The following is a 15,385-nucleotide window of genomic DNA, read 5'->3' as shown; positions in this document are numbered from 1 at the left end:
TCTTTGGGCAGTTGTGTCCTGACAAAAAATATTAAAAATGGCAAATGTCCTGAGATTGTAGGACATAATTATGTCCTATATTGTATGTAATAGTTACATAACATAGTTATTCTGTATCTAAAATACCTAAATGTTATAAGAAACAGAATAAACAACTAAAATGCTACAAGAATAAGCTATTATGTAGGCAAAAAAGTTAAGTTCTATCCTTTGTACTGACCGTGGGTATGTGTCGGCCTGTAAAATCTGATGTTTGTCCCAAAAATGTCCCACTTTTGCCATTTGAAAAGGTGGCAACCCTATTCTAAAATGCAGAAAAGGCAGAATTGATTATTTTCACTCCTGAAAACTACTCAAGCCAAAAACAATCTTTTCATATCCTATCAGCCAAAACAAAGCAAAAATAGAATGTCATACAGGCAAAACTCCTTGGAATAATGCTTGATGATAATCTCATATGACCAACACCTACTCCTGGCCTTAAAAAAAAAAAAAACTGGAAACTAGCTTCCCGCTACATAGCTAGGAAATATCTCAGTAATAATGCAAGAAAAAAACATAGCGCAAACATAACTTCTTCCATTCCTGATGTGCCTCACCCATCATTATAAATCAAAAGTTAACCATCAGAAGTAAAGTAGAGACGGCCCATAACAAAACTGCAATATATGCAAAAAAAACAAAAAAAAAAAAAAAAACAGCATTGCACAGGTCTTAAAAGCCTTAACTGGCTAGAACTTAAAAACACTTCAGCTACAACCAAGTTACTACAACCCATAAATTAATAAAACTCCACAGAAAAATGCCCATCTCTTAAAAAGATTATTACAACCCTATACCAGTAATTGAGCCCTAAATCCAACAACAAAACTCTTTGTGTCCATCAGAAAATCAAATGACAGTGCAGGAGACTGCTTATACTCTAACCAGGTAGCAAAAATCTGTAACCAAATTACCCCTGAAATAAAGAAGGTAGACACACTGCATGGCTTCAAACATCACTAAAGAAACACTGAGCTAATCGAAGGAAGGACACTGAGCAAACTCGGAGCTATAATATATTTGTTCTTTATTTCTTTGTTATTTATAGCACTTTGTATACTGTGTATTTTTCTAGCTAGTTTCACTGTGTGTGAGGTATTAAGTGGAAATTGCCCACTTTTATTAAGCATCTGTTGGATTGTTTGTTTCTGATAACTTGTTGCAGTTAAACTTTTTTTTCCTAGAGGCTCCTTTAGCTGTTTAAAACTTTCATTTAAAGGCTCACTGCTGCTTTTCAGCTGTGAGAAACATTTCTGCAGTTTGTTTCCCCACCCTCCCTCCCTGTTGGTAGTGGCTTTGTAGTTGCCCGCCCCTAGTATAAATTTGATCTGGGACCCTCCTCCCAGTCTAGTGTCATTACCTCATTCTACCCAGTACAGGGAGAACATTTGAGAAGGCCAATCAACTTAGTTTCTGCTAACTTTTTCTAAGCTTGTTTCCTGCCTTTCCTGTGGGTAGTCTAGCCTGGATATAGATTTGCTGTGTCCAGGACTATTTGTAGGCTTCTAGGGCCAAAGCCTTTCTGTGTTGGAGGGAAGCCTTCTAGCTTAATTTTGTTTCTTAGAACTAACCAGTTTTTTTGTTTCAGCACTTGTTCAGAACTTATTGTAAGCACTAAATAAGTTACAAATTACTACAGTACTCAACTTTCCTCACTGTCTAGAGGAAAACAGTTTCTAGTACTTAACAAATAAGCACCTATGCAGGCATGTCTAAGGGTCAGCCCCCGGTGTTTTCTCCTGTCTACCTGATGAATCTGGGCATCTTGGGGCAATGCAGTAATTGCCTCATGTACACAGACAACCCTCTCCTCCTACCACCCAACACTACAACCTGTGAGAGATGCACTTATATAGCCAAACTGGAAGCAAAGCTCTCTTCACCCAAGACTGGACTAGACAGTCAAGAGGAGAAGGTAAACACTTGCACCACACTACACTCAGCACATAGTCCCTCAAAACCTACACCACCAAAACACACACACAGAAACACAAAACACACACCTACATTTGCGGAGGCTCTCAGTAAAAGCCTGCCCAAGCAACAGGGACCTCCAAAGCAGAAACACAGTCAACCTCCACCTCCCAACACAACCCAAATGACACATAGCCCACAAACTCAGTGTGCCACTCAACCAAAGCCCATAAGGCATAACAACGTACCCAACACTCTAGTCATAGGTGACTCTATAGTCAGGCACACTGATGTTCCACTCGTCAGGCTAAACAAGGAGAAAGTTACTGTCAGCTGCCTGTCGGGTGCCAGGATCTGCCACATAATGCATGCACTCAGGTCACTCCACAACAAGTACAAATATGACTCTGTCATTGTCCATGTTGGTGTGAATGACCTGAGACATACACTGGAAAATATTAGGGTACAACCTAACACCCTAATAATGGGCGATTTCAACTACCCTACCATTAGGAGCTGTCCGATCTTTTAGCCCAGGCAGGTATGACCCTAGCCCTGAGTAAGCATCCTGCCATCACTCAGAATGATACCACAGTACAAGGACAAAATGATTGACTTCAACAATTGTCTAAGCTTCTGGTGTCATTCTAAGGGGATCCAGTATTTGTCTGCCTGGGAAGACATGATCGACAAGCCACGATGCTTTGCCAGAGATGGCCTGCACCTGTCGCCCCTGGGATTCCGGATACTGGCTAAGGCTCTAGCTACCCCTATAGTGCCTTTTTTAGGCAAGGTTCAAATGACAAATTCACCACCCTAACAGGTACAGGCAAGAAGAATCTGAGGGTATTGCTACTCCATGCTAGAAGTCTAAACCTCAAAATGCACTCTCTCGAGGCACTCCTTAAAATGGAGAACATCGACATCTGTGCAGTGACAGACCTAGTTCAAGGCTCCAGAGAGTACCCCTGCATTACCAGGCTATCATTCATACCACACCTTTCGGCCACCTAACCTGGACCGAAACACTAAAGGCGGAGGCGTGTCCATATTCATTAAGGATATCCACACCTCCAGGCTAGTTGCTCAGCATAATGCATCCGAGATTATCCAAGTGCAACTAACTCTGGGCAAGACCGCAATCCAAATTGTAGCTTGCTACAGATCCCCCACCATGCCCCAGGATTCCCACTCCTCATTTCTTTATACACTGGAAAATATTAGGGTGCAACTTAACACCCTAACAATGGGCGATTTCAACTACCCTACCATTAACTGGGAAAACTACTCATGTACTAACTCTTGTGCTCAACGTTTTCTGGAATTCATAAATTCCAATGGCATGGATCAACTTATCCACACCCCCACCAGGGGCAGCAATATCCTAGACCTGGTTATTACCAACATGGGCAACCGGTGCTCCACACCAGAGGTCAATTCCTCGTTGGTCAGATCCGACCATAAGCTAATCACCCTAGACATCCACATCCCTCCCCCACCCCCCATTAGGGAAACCACAGTTAAAAAATTTCTCCAAAGCCAGTTTCACGCTTCTTAAGACAGAAGTGGCAAACTTCACGACACCCATGATGACGGACAATAGAGGTATGACTGCTGAATCCTACACAAATGCACTTTATAAGCACTTACATGAGTGCATGGATCGTGCAATCCTTAACAGAACCAAGATGCTATCCTCCAAAAAAAGGAAGACATTCTGGTGGTCCCCTGCCATAAACAAACTCTACAACAGAAGAAAGAAACTGTTGCAAAAAAAAAGTAAAATCCCATGATTGGAGAAACTCCCTGGTCAGCTTCAGTAAGAAGCTGAGATCCCTCATAAAATCCTCCAAAGCTAGTTATGAAAACAAAATCGCCACTGACTCTAAAGACAACCACAAAGCATTCTATAGCTATGTCAAGAATCTCAATGGCAACACTCAGATCTGCTCTGAGTTACAGCACAATGGCACTAAATATACAGAACCAACGGATATTGCCAACATCCTGTCATCCCCTAAAGGGCCCATCTCTGTAACAGAAGAATGCAAAGTTCCTGTAATCATGGCTGCACAGGTAAAAAATATACTATCTAAAGCCAAGAACACAGCATCCATGGGACCTGATGACATCCCAGGCTGTGTTCTACATGAACTACAGAACGAACTGGCACCTCACCTAAGTACCATGTTCAGTCATAGCCTCACCTCAGGCTATGTGCCCACTGAATGGCGCACAGCGACAGTTATCCCACTCCACAAAGGGGGAGCCACCACAGACCCTGGAAACTACTGCCCCATTAGCCTAACGAGTCTGGTCTGCAAGGCTATGGAGCGTATCATCATGAAACTTATAAACAATGACATTGGTAATCTCCAAACTCAGGACCCCACCCAGTTCGGGTTTGTAAAAGGCAGATCATGTCTCCTAAACCTGATAGACTTCTTTGAAGCAGTCACCAAAGCCGTAAATGAGGGTAAGGTGGTTCACACAGCCTATCTAGATCTCGCCAAGGCTTTTGACACCATCCCCCACTCTGGAATTATAGATAAACTCACTAAACTAGGTATAAATCCCTATGTCACAAGATGGGTTGCCAACTGGCTCACTGACAGAACCCACACTGTGAAAGTAGCAGACTCCAAATCCAGCTTCACACCAGTGACAAGTGGAGTACCACAGGGTTCAGTCCTGGGTCCTCTCCTGTTTGGTATCTACTTCTCTGAAGTACAGGCCAACACAGAAGGTCTTTGGCTAATGAAGTTCACAGATGACTGCAAACTAGGAGCCATAATCAAAACTCCAAAAGATGTGGACATCCCACAAAAGGGCCTTGCTGAGAGATGCCTGGTGTCAAAGCCATGGCCTCAAGCTCAATGCCAAAAAGTGCATTGTCATTCCTTTTGGTAAAAACAAAGTACCCATGAACTACCACATAGGTGGTAGTCTGCTAAACACCGAAAGTGTGATAAGAGACCTTGGGACACAGGTGGACAGTAGTCTCTCCTTTGATAATCACATCGCCACAGTAGTCAGGAAATCCTTCTGTGTGGCACACCTCATCACAAAAGGTTTCTCATCCAGGAAAATAGAGGTCATTGTTCCCCTCTACTCGTCACTCATTAGACCCATTATAGAATACAATGCCCCTTTTGGTATGTACCTCACAAGACATCTACAACAACTGGAAAGGCCACAGAAATACCTCACAAAGAGAATTACCGACCTCAAAGAGATGCCGTATGCAGACCGTCTCAAAAAACTGCAGTTTTACTCCGTTGCATATCGCCTACTCAGAGGCGATCTCTGCCTAACGCACAAAGCTATGTCAAACCCAGAGCTTTTAGACATGCTCCACTTAAAGAAATCCCAATCCCTACGAGCTACATGCTCTAGGGACCTAAACCTCATCACCACAATAAACAGAACATGCTGGAGGGATAGATTCCTGTCCCAGAGACTTCCCATACTCTGGAACAAACTACCTATCTATATCAAACAAAGCTCCTCATTAGCACTGTTCAAGAAAAATCTTAATGATTGGATGGGAGATAGGAAATTCACCCCGGGGATCACTTCTGTGGCTCTGCTCAACAGTGGCACAGGAAAATAATTTTCTTGGGTGGCGAAAGCCAGGGTACCTTTGGCTAGGCTTATATAGGCCCTAGGGCCAATAGCCTAGTACCTACCTATGAACCTGTTGAATAACTGCTTTTGCTTATGCACTACCCTAGGTTAACTACCCCCATATTCAACCTAAACTACACCATCAAATTTACACTCCCTTTCTGTACACTAATCTTACTCGTGTAACTTAATGTCTCGGTCACTAAGAAATCTTACAATATGCAACTGTCATTTACATATTTATTCTACAGACTGCCACTCCATCCTCCACCTATTTTCTCTCCTACAAAACTTCCATTTCCCAGTTAACTACCATTACTTCTATTTTCTATAATACAGGTCTAAACAAGCTCTGTCAGTCTACCTAATGTTTCATATTGCTGCTTCATGTCGTAAGTTCTACCTCCTGCTAAATCCCTTGCAGCCTTTGCTACCCTTCTCTATACTTCCAACTGATAAACACATCACATAATACATCCACTGTCAATCTATTTCATTTTTCTGTAACCAACTACCTCATGAAAAAATGTATTCCCTTAATTTATAGGCTATTGTATGTAATGTAATGTGTTCAAAATGTATTAATTTAATTGTTTTCATGTAAACTCAATGTAATTTACAAAACATCAGTTTTTTTTCTTTAAATGTGCTTGCCTAATATCTGGAACTTTTCTCCTCGGGCTTCCAGTGAAAATGGGATAAACCCCAGTCGGAACTTCCTGGTAAACAAAGAGAAATACATACATTTTTTGAATCCAGCATAGTGCTATTTCTAGATCATAATTTGAGTATATTCAACTTCTTATTGAGAAAGAGTAAAAATTCATCAGTAAATTAGATGCAGTGTAGACAGTATATTTTATTGTTAAAAACATAAATCTTAGCTCAAGCTGTTACCTCAAGTATCAGTGAAATCCAAGCATAATCAAGAGAAGAAGGCCCAAATCAGGGACACTGCCCAACTGTTAAATTAGTTTAAACACATTAAGTACATTTGTAATAAAAAGCAGTTTTCTTTTTAAATAATAAATGTGCAGCTAAAGTGGCACATTGATATATCGAGTAGCATTGTCACCTCACAGCAAGGTGTTTTCCAGATCAAGTCTTGGCTGAGCTGCTTTCTTTGCTGAGTCTGGATGTCTTCCCTGTGCTTGCTTGTTTGAGTTTTATCTTGGTGCTGTAGTTCGTTTCCACCTCTGTGAGTGTTCCACATTACCAGTAGATGTGCATGTAGTGTCAGAGTGAGTGTACATGAGCCCCCCTCTTGTCCAGAACAAGCTTCAATGCCCTGTTCCCACCAGATGCCAGAATATATATGTATTTAAAGAATTTTAAGTACAAATAGTTGGCTTATATGAGTTAGAAAGTAGTAAATTATTGCTGCTTTTTGAAGCAGGATATTTCAGCTTGATTTAGCATAGCTTTTTAGGTTACTGCTACATTTAAAGATCTCTGACTCATAGTGACATCTTGTGTATATATATATATATATATATATATATAGATATATATAGATATATATATATAGAGATATACATATATATATATATATATATATATATATATATATATATAGATATATATATATATATATATATATATATATATATATATATATATATAAATGTGAGTCTGTATGTACATACAAGTTTTTCTTCATCTCTTTGCTCATTGGGTTAGGGGTTGGCCTAATGGTTTTGGTGTTAACCTCACACTCACAAGGTACAGGTTCTGATTCTCATATTTGGAAAAGAAATTGTGTGAGCTTAAAATGGCCCACAAGGGCAGATAGCTCAGTACTTGCCTGTGAACCTATTTAAGGCATTTTGCTGCCATTGGTTTTGTTTGACCTCCAAGTCTGACTCTTTGCTCAGCTTGAATAAGTTGCTTATGCTTATAATGAGGATTGAATTAAGCATGTCAAGATTGACTGTATGATCATCTTTGGCCATGTAATATCCTTGATTTGGCTTATGAGCTCATTTGTACTGTACTGCATAGCTTATCACTCTGCTATCAAGCTGCTAAAGTGACAGTTTGTTGAATTACTATACATTTAGCCAAACTTCAATGATATGGGCAGGCAGTATCTGGGTGCCATAAAGTTAATACCACAGCAGTTTAGACAATGCTTACAATTTAAGTAATGAGCCCAATGTGAAACATTTCTTGCTTGCCCATGCTCTGTCTTCCCCTCCCTGTAATTTATTAATGACACCAAAGCTAAATTTACAGCAGACCTGCCTTCTGTGTTGGAAGACAGAAGTTTATTTAAAACTGATGTGACTAACACCCTGCTATTTCTAATATATTGGCAGTCTTGCAAAGCATGAATTCTGTTTTGGAAATGGAAATACCCCTAAAATTGCTAAAGGAACACGTTAACCAGTAAAATAGAACTTAAAAAGCTTTACTATAAATCCCTAGTGTACTTACCTTATATTTGCAGGCTCTAAGATCTTTGTGTCTGGCTAAGCCATGCTCCACTCGCCCATGCTGCGCTTGGGCTCGCTATGCACCCTTCCCTGCCCCCAATTTCCACCTGCCCATAGTACTGCTAAATTTATAGCCACTTAACCACACCTTCCCTCCAGAACCAATCAGTATTGTACTTCTCATTTTAAACTTAGCCCATCACCTCCCTCCTCCATTTATTATCCTTCCTCCATATCCTGGTGAAAATATAATAAAAAACTATAACTCTGCTACGTACTATGTCACCATCTAATACAGTGTATCTACTTTCTCTGCTATCCCTTATGTTAATTCCATAGCTCCTCTCCACTTATGAAAATCAGTACTACCTAGGAGTTCATTACATCTAACATGGAAGGTCACCCAATAATTAGTCCCATCTCCAACTCCTTAACCACAAAAAACATCAACCTATTAACTCTAGGTACATCAGCTCAAAATCCAAACTATCAAAAACTAAAACTTAATTCTAGATGCTTATTGTTACCTTACATTATAACTTCATAATTGATGGAGACATTCACCCAAACCCTGGCCCAACCACCCTTGATAACTCTACCTCTTACTCTAACAATCCTACCAAAATACTATCCATAAATAGGTCCCCCAATTCCCTCCTGGTCTGCCATCTAAATATTAGAAGCATTAACAATAAGGTACATAATTTGCGTGCCCTATTAGAATATCACTCCCCTGATATACTGTGTCTGAGACCTGGTTAAAGCCATCAACTACAGATAATGAAGGTTTTCCACCTGGCTACAACATACTTAGACTTGACGATGCTACTAGGAAGGGAGATGGGGTATCTGTTCTCTTTGAATCTACACTAAATGTCACTATAGGTCAGTAATGCAGAAATTCTCTGTACCAAATTGCAGATTAACAAAACAAATGTATAAATATTGTCAGCATGTACATTCCCCCAGGGAATAATACCAATACCCTAGAATACATCCTCCACTGGTTAGCTAATACCTATCCCCAAGAAACCATAGTACTAGGAGATTTTAACATATACTGAATCTCCTACTTACCCATGTAAACCTATATGGGTTTACACAGGTTATATCCACCGCAACCAGGATAGGCAAATCTAATCATAAAGAAAGTATATTGGACTGGATACTAATCAATAGTCATCCTCAAATGTATACATCAGGGACCCTCCCTGATGACCTCCGTGATCATTTTTTACCTTTATAGTTAAACACAAAATCAATCATCCCCACCAGCCCACCTACAGAGCAGTTAGAAATAATAAGAGCTTTAATCTTAGCAAGTTTCAAGATGAGCTCAAATCAAGCAATTGGTCGGCCCTAAAATACCTACCCCTGGAGGAAGCTGTTGCTTACTTTAACAACCACCTAATCACAAAAGGGTTTGCATCCAGATTGAAAGAGGTCATTGGGCCCCTCTACACATCACTCATCAGACCCATCATAGAGTACAATGCCTCATTTGGGATGTACCTTACAAGACACCTGCAACAACTGGAAAGACCACAGAAGTACCTCACCAAGAGGATCACTGGCCTCAAGCAGATGCCCTATGCAACTCGACTGAAGAAACTCCAGCTGTACTCGGTTGTATACCGCCTACTCAGAGGTGATGTCTGCCTGACATACAAGGCCATGTCCAACCCAGAATTGATGGACATGCTCCACCTAATGAAAACCATATCCCCTCCAGCCACATGCTCCAGGGATCTAAACCTCACCACAACAATAAATAGGACGTGCTGGAGAGAGAGATTCCTGTCCCAGAGAGTTCCCATGCTCTGGAACAAGATTCCAATCTACATTAGGCAGAGCTCCTCGCTAACCCTCTTCAAGAGAAACCTTGACGAGTGGATGGGAAACAGAAAGTTTACCCCAGGGATCACTTCAGTGGCTCTGCTGGACAAAGGCACAGGGAACTAATCTAAGGGGGTGGCGAAAGCCAACACATTCCTGCTAGGCTTATAAATGCCTTCGGGCAGATAGCCTAGTACTTACCTATGAACCTGTAATAAATTCCTTACCACCCTTAATTCTCATGCTCCTGTTCACTCCATTAGGACCAAAACAAAAACTGCACCATGGCTCTCTAAAGACACCAACTCAAAAATCATACTCAGAAACAAGGCATGGGCCACATGGTGTACCACTAAAGCCCCCTTTACATCAATTTAAATACTGGCAATTTAATAATGAGACAAAAAGATCCATTTTATCAGATAAAAAAAACTTCTACTTACATCTCCAGCAGAGAAATAAAAATAACCCTCAAAAGTTTTGGGCAGGTGTAAACAAACTACTGCATCCAAGACAAACCACCACACCATTTCTCTCAGCCTCTACTGACAAACTACCAGAGGCTGTAGCTAATACCTTCAGTAGTTTCTTCACTGAGACTATCCAGGCCCTAGCTGGCCAGCTACAACAACATCTCTAACATCCAGGGTACCACTCCCAGCACCCAGCATTCCTTTAGCTTCCTGCTGGTCTCTACATCTTGTATTCGTACCCTAATCAAAAAATTAAAACCTACTACCCTATCTGTGGATCATCTCCCTGATGATTATCTGCAAAAAGCTGCAGATGCCATAGCATATCTCATCTCCATTCTAATCAATCGTACCATATCAGAAGCTAAAGTCCCGCCCATCTGGAAAATATCTCATGTCATACCCCTACATAAAGGTGGAAGCTCCACTGCAGTATCTAACTTTAGAGCCATAGCTATCTTGTCACCACTAGCTAAAACTATGGAAAAGTGTATCCATAAACAGCTACTTCACTATCTAATCCAGAACAACCTACTAGCTAACTCTCAGCATGGCTTCTGGCCACATCTTAGTACCACCTCAGTCCTCCTCACCTTCTCCAGTGCTATAAAGTATAACAGGAACAACAACAAATTATCCTCAGCCCTTTTTTTGGACCTCTGAAAGGCTTTCGATGTGGTTAATCACCAACTACTCATCTACACCCTGAAAACAAATTCCTTAGACAAGCACTCTCTCCACTGGTTCTAATCTTATCTGAGTAACAGGCAACAAGCCGTCCTATGTCAGAATAAACTATCCAACCTCCTACCCAACTCTCTAGTGGTCTATACTTGTACCTCTTTTGTTTTCCATTTTTATTAATGACCTCCATGCTGTCATCCCAAAAGCAAACTGCATTCAAAATGCAGACAACTCCACCCTGATATGCTGTGCCACCTCCCAGCCAGATTTGCAGACACTAACTCAGGATACTTTTAACATAGTTGAAGATTGGCTTTTTGACTGCCGTCTGATCTTAAACCCCAACAAAACTGAGCTACTACTTTTCTCCCCCACCCAAAATCCTCAGTATTACCTTTCTCCATTAAGTCTAATAATGGGACCATAATCTCCCCGGATGTCTCTACAGAACTCTTAGGTGTTATCGTAAAGATAACAGTCTTAAATTTGATATGCATGTCAATAAAACTATCAAAACCATTAACAAAAAACTCTGCTCACTATATAGGATTAAACCATTCTTAACCCCACATGCCAGAACTGCCATTGCCCACACTCATCTACTGTCTACCCTTTGCTATGCCTCCCCTCTACTTACCAATTTAAACAAAACTGATCTTAACAAACTCTCTAGCTGCTATAATCACATAGCTAGATTCGCCACTGGCTTGCCCTACAGAACACATCACTGTACAAACCTAAATAATCTTGGTTGGCTAGAACTGCCCAGGCTAATTCAGTACAGTCAACTTATAGTGGCTCATAATGTACTTTACCAACCCGAAAAAACACCTGCAGTTAAAAACATTATGTACCCCTACTGCAACCCCAGACCACTTCGCTCATCTGATAGACAGGTAGTTCAGACTGTCAAATCCAACAACTCAGCCGGTGACTCTGTTTAAAACTTGGAACTCACTGCCTGCTGATAATACTCTAGAGACAACCCTAACTCATTTCAAGAAATGCCTCAAGCAGTATTTCAATTCTCATTGGTTATGTCCTTGCTCCAAGCCTGACTAGATCTTAGTTATATTTGTGTACCAGTACTATTTCACCTGCAACTTCTTTGTGTTGTAATTTGTTAAACTATTTCATAGGTTTGTGAGATGGTATGACTTGTCTCTTCAGAGTCTGAAAACTGTGCTTAATTTGTACTATCTATGTTTTCTTTTGTAACTACCTTTGGAGGTTTTCTCCCCGGGCCTCCTCTAAAAATGGGCATGGTTCCAGTCGGACTATCCCGGTCAACAAATGTAAAATAAATGAAATAAATATTTGATTTAGGTTGATCTAAGGGCCTTTGTTGATTTGTACTACTTAACATCATGAGAAAAGATTGACACATTACTTCTTATAATGAAGATGAAAATGCATAGCTGCAGTTCAAGAACCAGTTGAGGAATATGGTTTATAAAATCTGTACAAACTCTGCCAATTTTTTATTCAAAAATGCCTCAGTTATAATTAAAATTGCATCTGTTATAAGGCAACTATTAGTTTGTGGTAAAATGATTCAGAGCAAACATTTTGAAAATAATTTAAAAGACTTTTGACACTATGTGATTCTCTAAGCTATTTTTGTATTTGTTTATATTTTTATAATTACTTTAACTGTCTATAACCCTTTTTAAATAAATTCCTCCATTTCTTTTTTCAGATCTTTGAGCGTATATTGTTTATATGGTCAATCCGCCATCCAGCAAGTGGATATGTTCAAGGCATAAATGACCTTGTGACTCCCTTCTTTGTTGTCTTTGCTTTTGAATATATAGGTAGGTGTTTGATATAAGCATTATGCTCTTTTTTTGCATGAAATCTTCCTTTCATATACCATAAAGACTATTTTTAAAAATACCGATTTCAGTTACAGGAAGATGAAAACACTGTTTTATAAATATCTATTAAGCATCATTTGTGTTAAACATGGTTTTGAAGAAATTTCGAAATACGTGATAAAGCTGAAATCCTTTACATATATATATATATATATATATATATATATATATATATATCAAAATGCAGACATCACTGACACAAAGAAAGCCTTCTGCTTAGCCACTGTTAGAATTATAGAAGTGAAAGTGTATTTTAAATATCAGTGCGGTATTTTTACCCTGCTTAATTAATTCAGTGAAACCATACTAAACAAAGTTTAATGTATTTCCATGCATATCTTAGAGTTGTGTTATTTCGTGTTTTTCTTTGGCACAAAGGGTAAGAAAGCTAATATGAGTTTGAATAACTTTAAGTAAAGAGTTAGAAATGTAACTAATGCATCATAACATTGATTCAGTACAGATGCCTTATGTTATATATTTTTCCACCTAAATGATCACTGGTGTGGTTTACATGAAACTACATGTTTCATACTATGTTCTATAAAATGTCTGCATTCTGAATCATCTCCACATTTGCAATTTCATCAAAGCGTGCTTTTCTTAGTGTAGTCTTAGTACTTTACCTATAAAGTGTGGTGATCGGGAAGTGTAGTGCACTAAGCATTTAGTGTCAAGTGCCCAGCATGTACTTGTCCAGTCACCGTGAATGCGTAATCAGTATACTCTAATACAAGGTTTTCTAGAGTACTTATGTGCCCATGTGTTTCTTACGCCGCATCTAATAGGAATTAATAAGACTATATGAAAACATTTTTAAATGCTGTACTGATAGGTGGTTAGCAAGTTAGTTGCAGATTATAGTAAGAATACTGTTCCCGAGCTGCAGTTAATAAGTCTCAGTTTGCTGGTTAGTCTTGAATGTTCAGTGAAAAGTCTTCATTCTAGCATTGTGCACCTTGCAGGTAAAAGTCAGAAACTCAGTTTTATTATTCCTAGAATATGTACTATCCCTTTGCCTCCAATGTTTTGCAAGTCTCAACTATTTAAGCTGTTATGCTTTATTGTTTATTACACCATGGACTACCATAATAAGCCAATCAGAAGGCAAATGTAATGGTGGTAATATTGCTTATAATACTTTTAAGAATGACACCCAGCTGCTGAAACAAACAGCAAAGCGGCCACTGAACATGTTCATTAACTAGAATGGTACAACCCAGCAAAAGAAGTGTCAAAATACTTCTCTACCTACCATTTCACAAGACTGAATGGGGGTTTATTTGTCAAGTGGGGAGTAGGGTTAACTAGCTAGAATTTGAATTTAGAAACTATTTTAGCTACCATGACATCAGGAGAAAACCTAACAGAACATTGAAAAACATTATGCAGTTCTTAGATATATTATTATTTCACATAAACACTCAAATATCTGTACGTAGCACTGGGAACTACTTTTTAAGCATGTATACCTCCTCAGACTAAGTAAGACAAGGCACATGGAATACGTTTTGTCCTAAAGAGTAAAATATTAGCAAGAGTTTAATGTTGGGTCTTTCGGCATTTCCCGGTTAGTGGTCTCCACAGCGGAGCTCCGGTCCGCTAATGATTGGCAGGAGATTTTTACGTGCTGAGTTGCCAGCCCTGACGCACAACCTTCAACGAAGGTATGCCCATTCACGCATGTCTCCACACAGAAGACGCTCTAGCTGAGAATCGAACAGGACAACGTCTTACTGTGAGGTGACAACGCTACCGCAGCACCACCACCGCACTATTAGCAAGAGTTTAATAGCATTAACTAATTGTGGGTTTGTGGGGTTTTCAGCTGTTAACCATTTGCATTTCTGATAGACATTGAAGGCTTCCTCTTAGAGGGGTAACTTTAACACTTAAAAGAAATAACAGAAAAAGTGCTGAAAAAATAAGAAGGAAGATCATACTGAACACAATTTCTGGGTTTTCTATGCATTCCACATCATTATATACATATTATTTTCTGAAGTCTTTTAGACAAAAGCATTAATAAACTGTTTTTGAGCGCTAAAGTTCCATTCTTTCCTGTTTTATTTGGTGTTTTTTCTGGTGTTTTCTGTACATTACCAACAAATGGAAATGGACATGAGGTTTTCCCAGATGAAGACAGCCATATGTTAATGGTCTTTCTGCAAAAGGAACTGTCATAGTTTTAGTTAAACTGAGTTTTATGGCATATGAAGGCTGTAGTAGGTGCATTTTCCCTTCAAAGAACAAAAAAGTTTGCTACAGACTAAGTAAGGCAGGAGAAGTTTGAGAGCGTGAAAGACCAACAGGTAAAGCAGCTGAAGTTAGACGAATTCAGGTGATGCTACAACAGTATTAACATACCAGTTATTAATTGACATTTTGCTTAAACATAAACAAATGACATGCTCACCCCAGTTTCTCTATTATTATACTGTAACCTGGCTTGTGGAATGGGATCTGCTCAGTAGAATGGTTGCTTTCGGGAGAAGGA

The 15,385-nt window shown here is 39.5% G+C and overlaps 1 protein-coding gene across 5 annotated transcripts in view; it reads left to right on the top strand.

The window, feature by feature from the left end:
• Positions 1-15,385, top strand: part of TBC1D22A (TBC1 domain family member 22A) — a 5,448,426-nt gene that overhangs the window by 1,874,086 nt on the left and 3,558,955 nt on the right. For all 5 annotated transcript variants that reach the window (XM_044088378.1, XM_044088376.1, XM_044088377.1 and 2 more), the window contains one exon: positions 12,711-12,825. In XM_044088378.1, the coding sequence (XP_043944313.1) occupies positions 12,711-12,825 (115 nt within the window). The remainder of the gene's footprint in view (positions 1-12,710; positions 12,826-15,385) is intronic.

The sequence above is a fragment of the Protopterus annectens genome, chromosome 11.part0 (genome assembly GCF_019279795.1).
Source record: "Protopterus annectens isolate FY-2018-M chromosome 11.part0, PAN1.0, whole genome shotgun sequence".
Lineage (NCBI taxonomy): Eukaryota > Metazoa > Chordata > Ceratodontiformes > Protopteridae > Protopterus > Protopterus annectens.
Note: the sequence above shows the minus strand (reverse complement) of the source record. Positions and strands in the feature narration are given on the sequence as shown.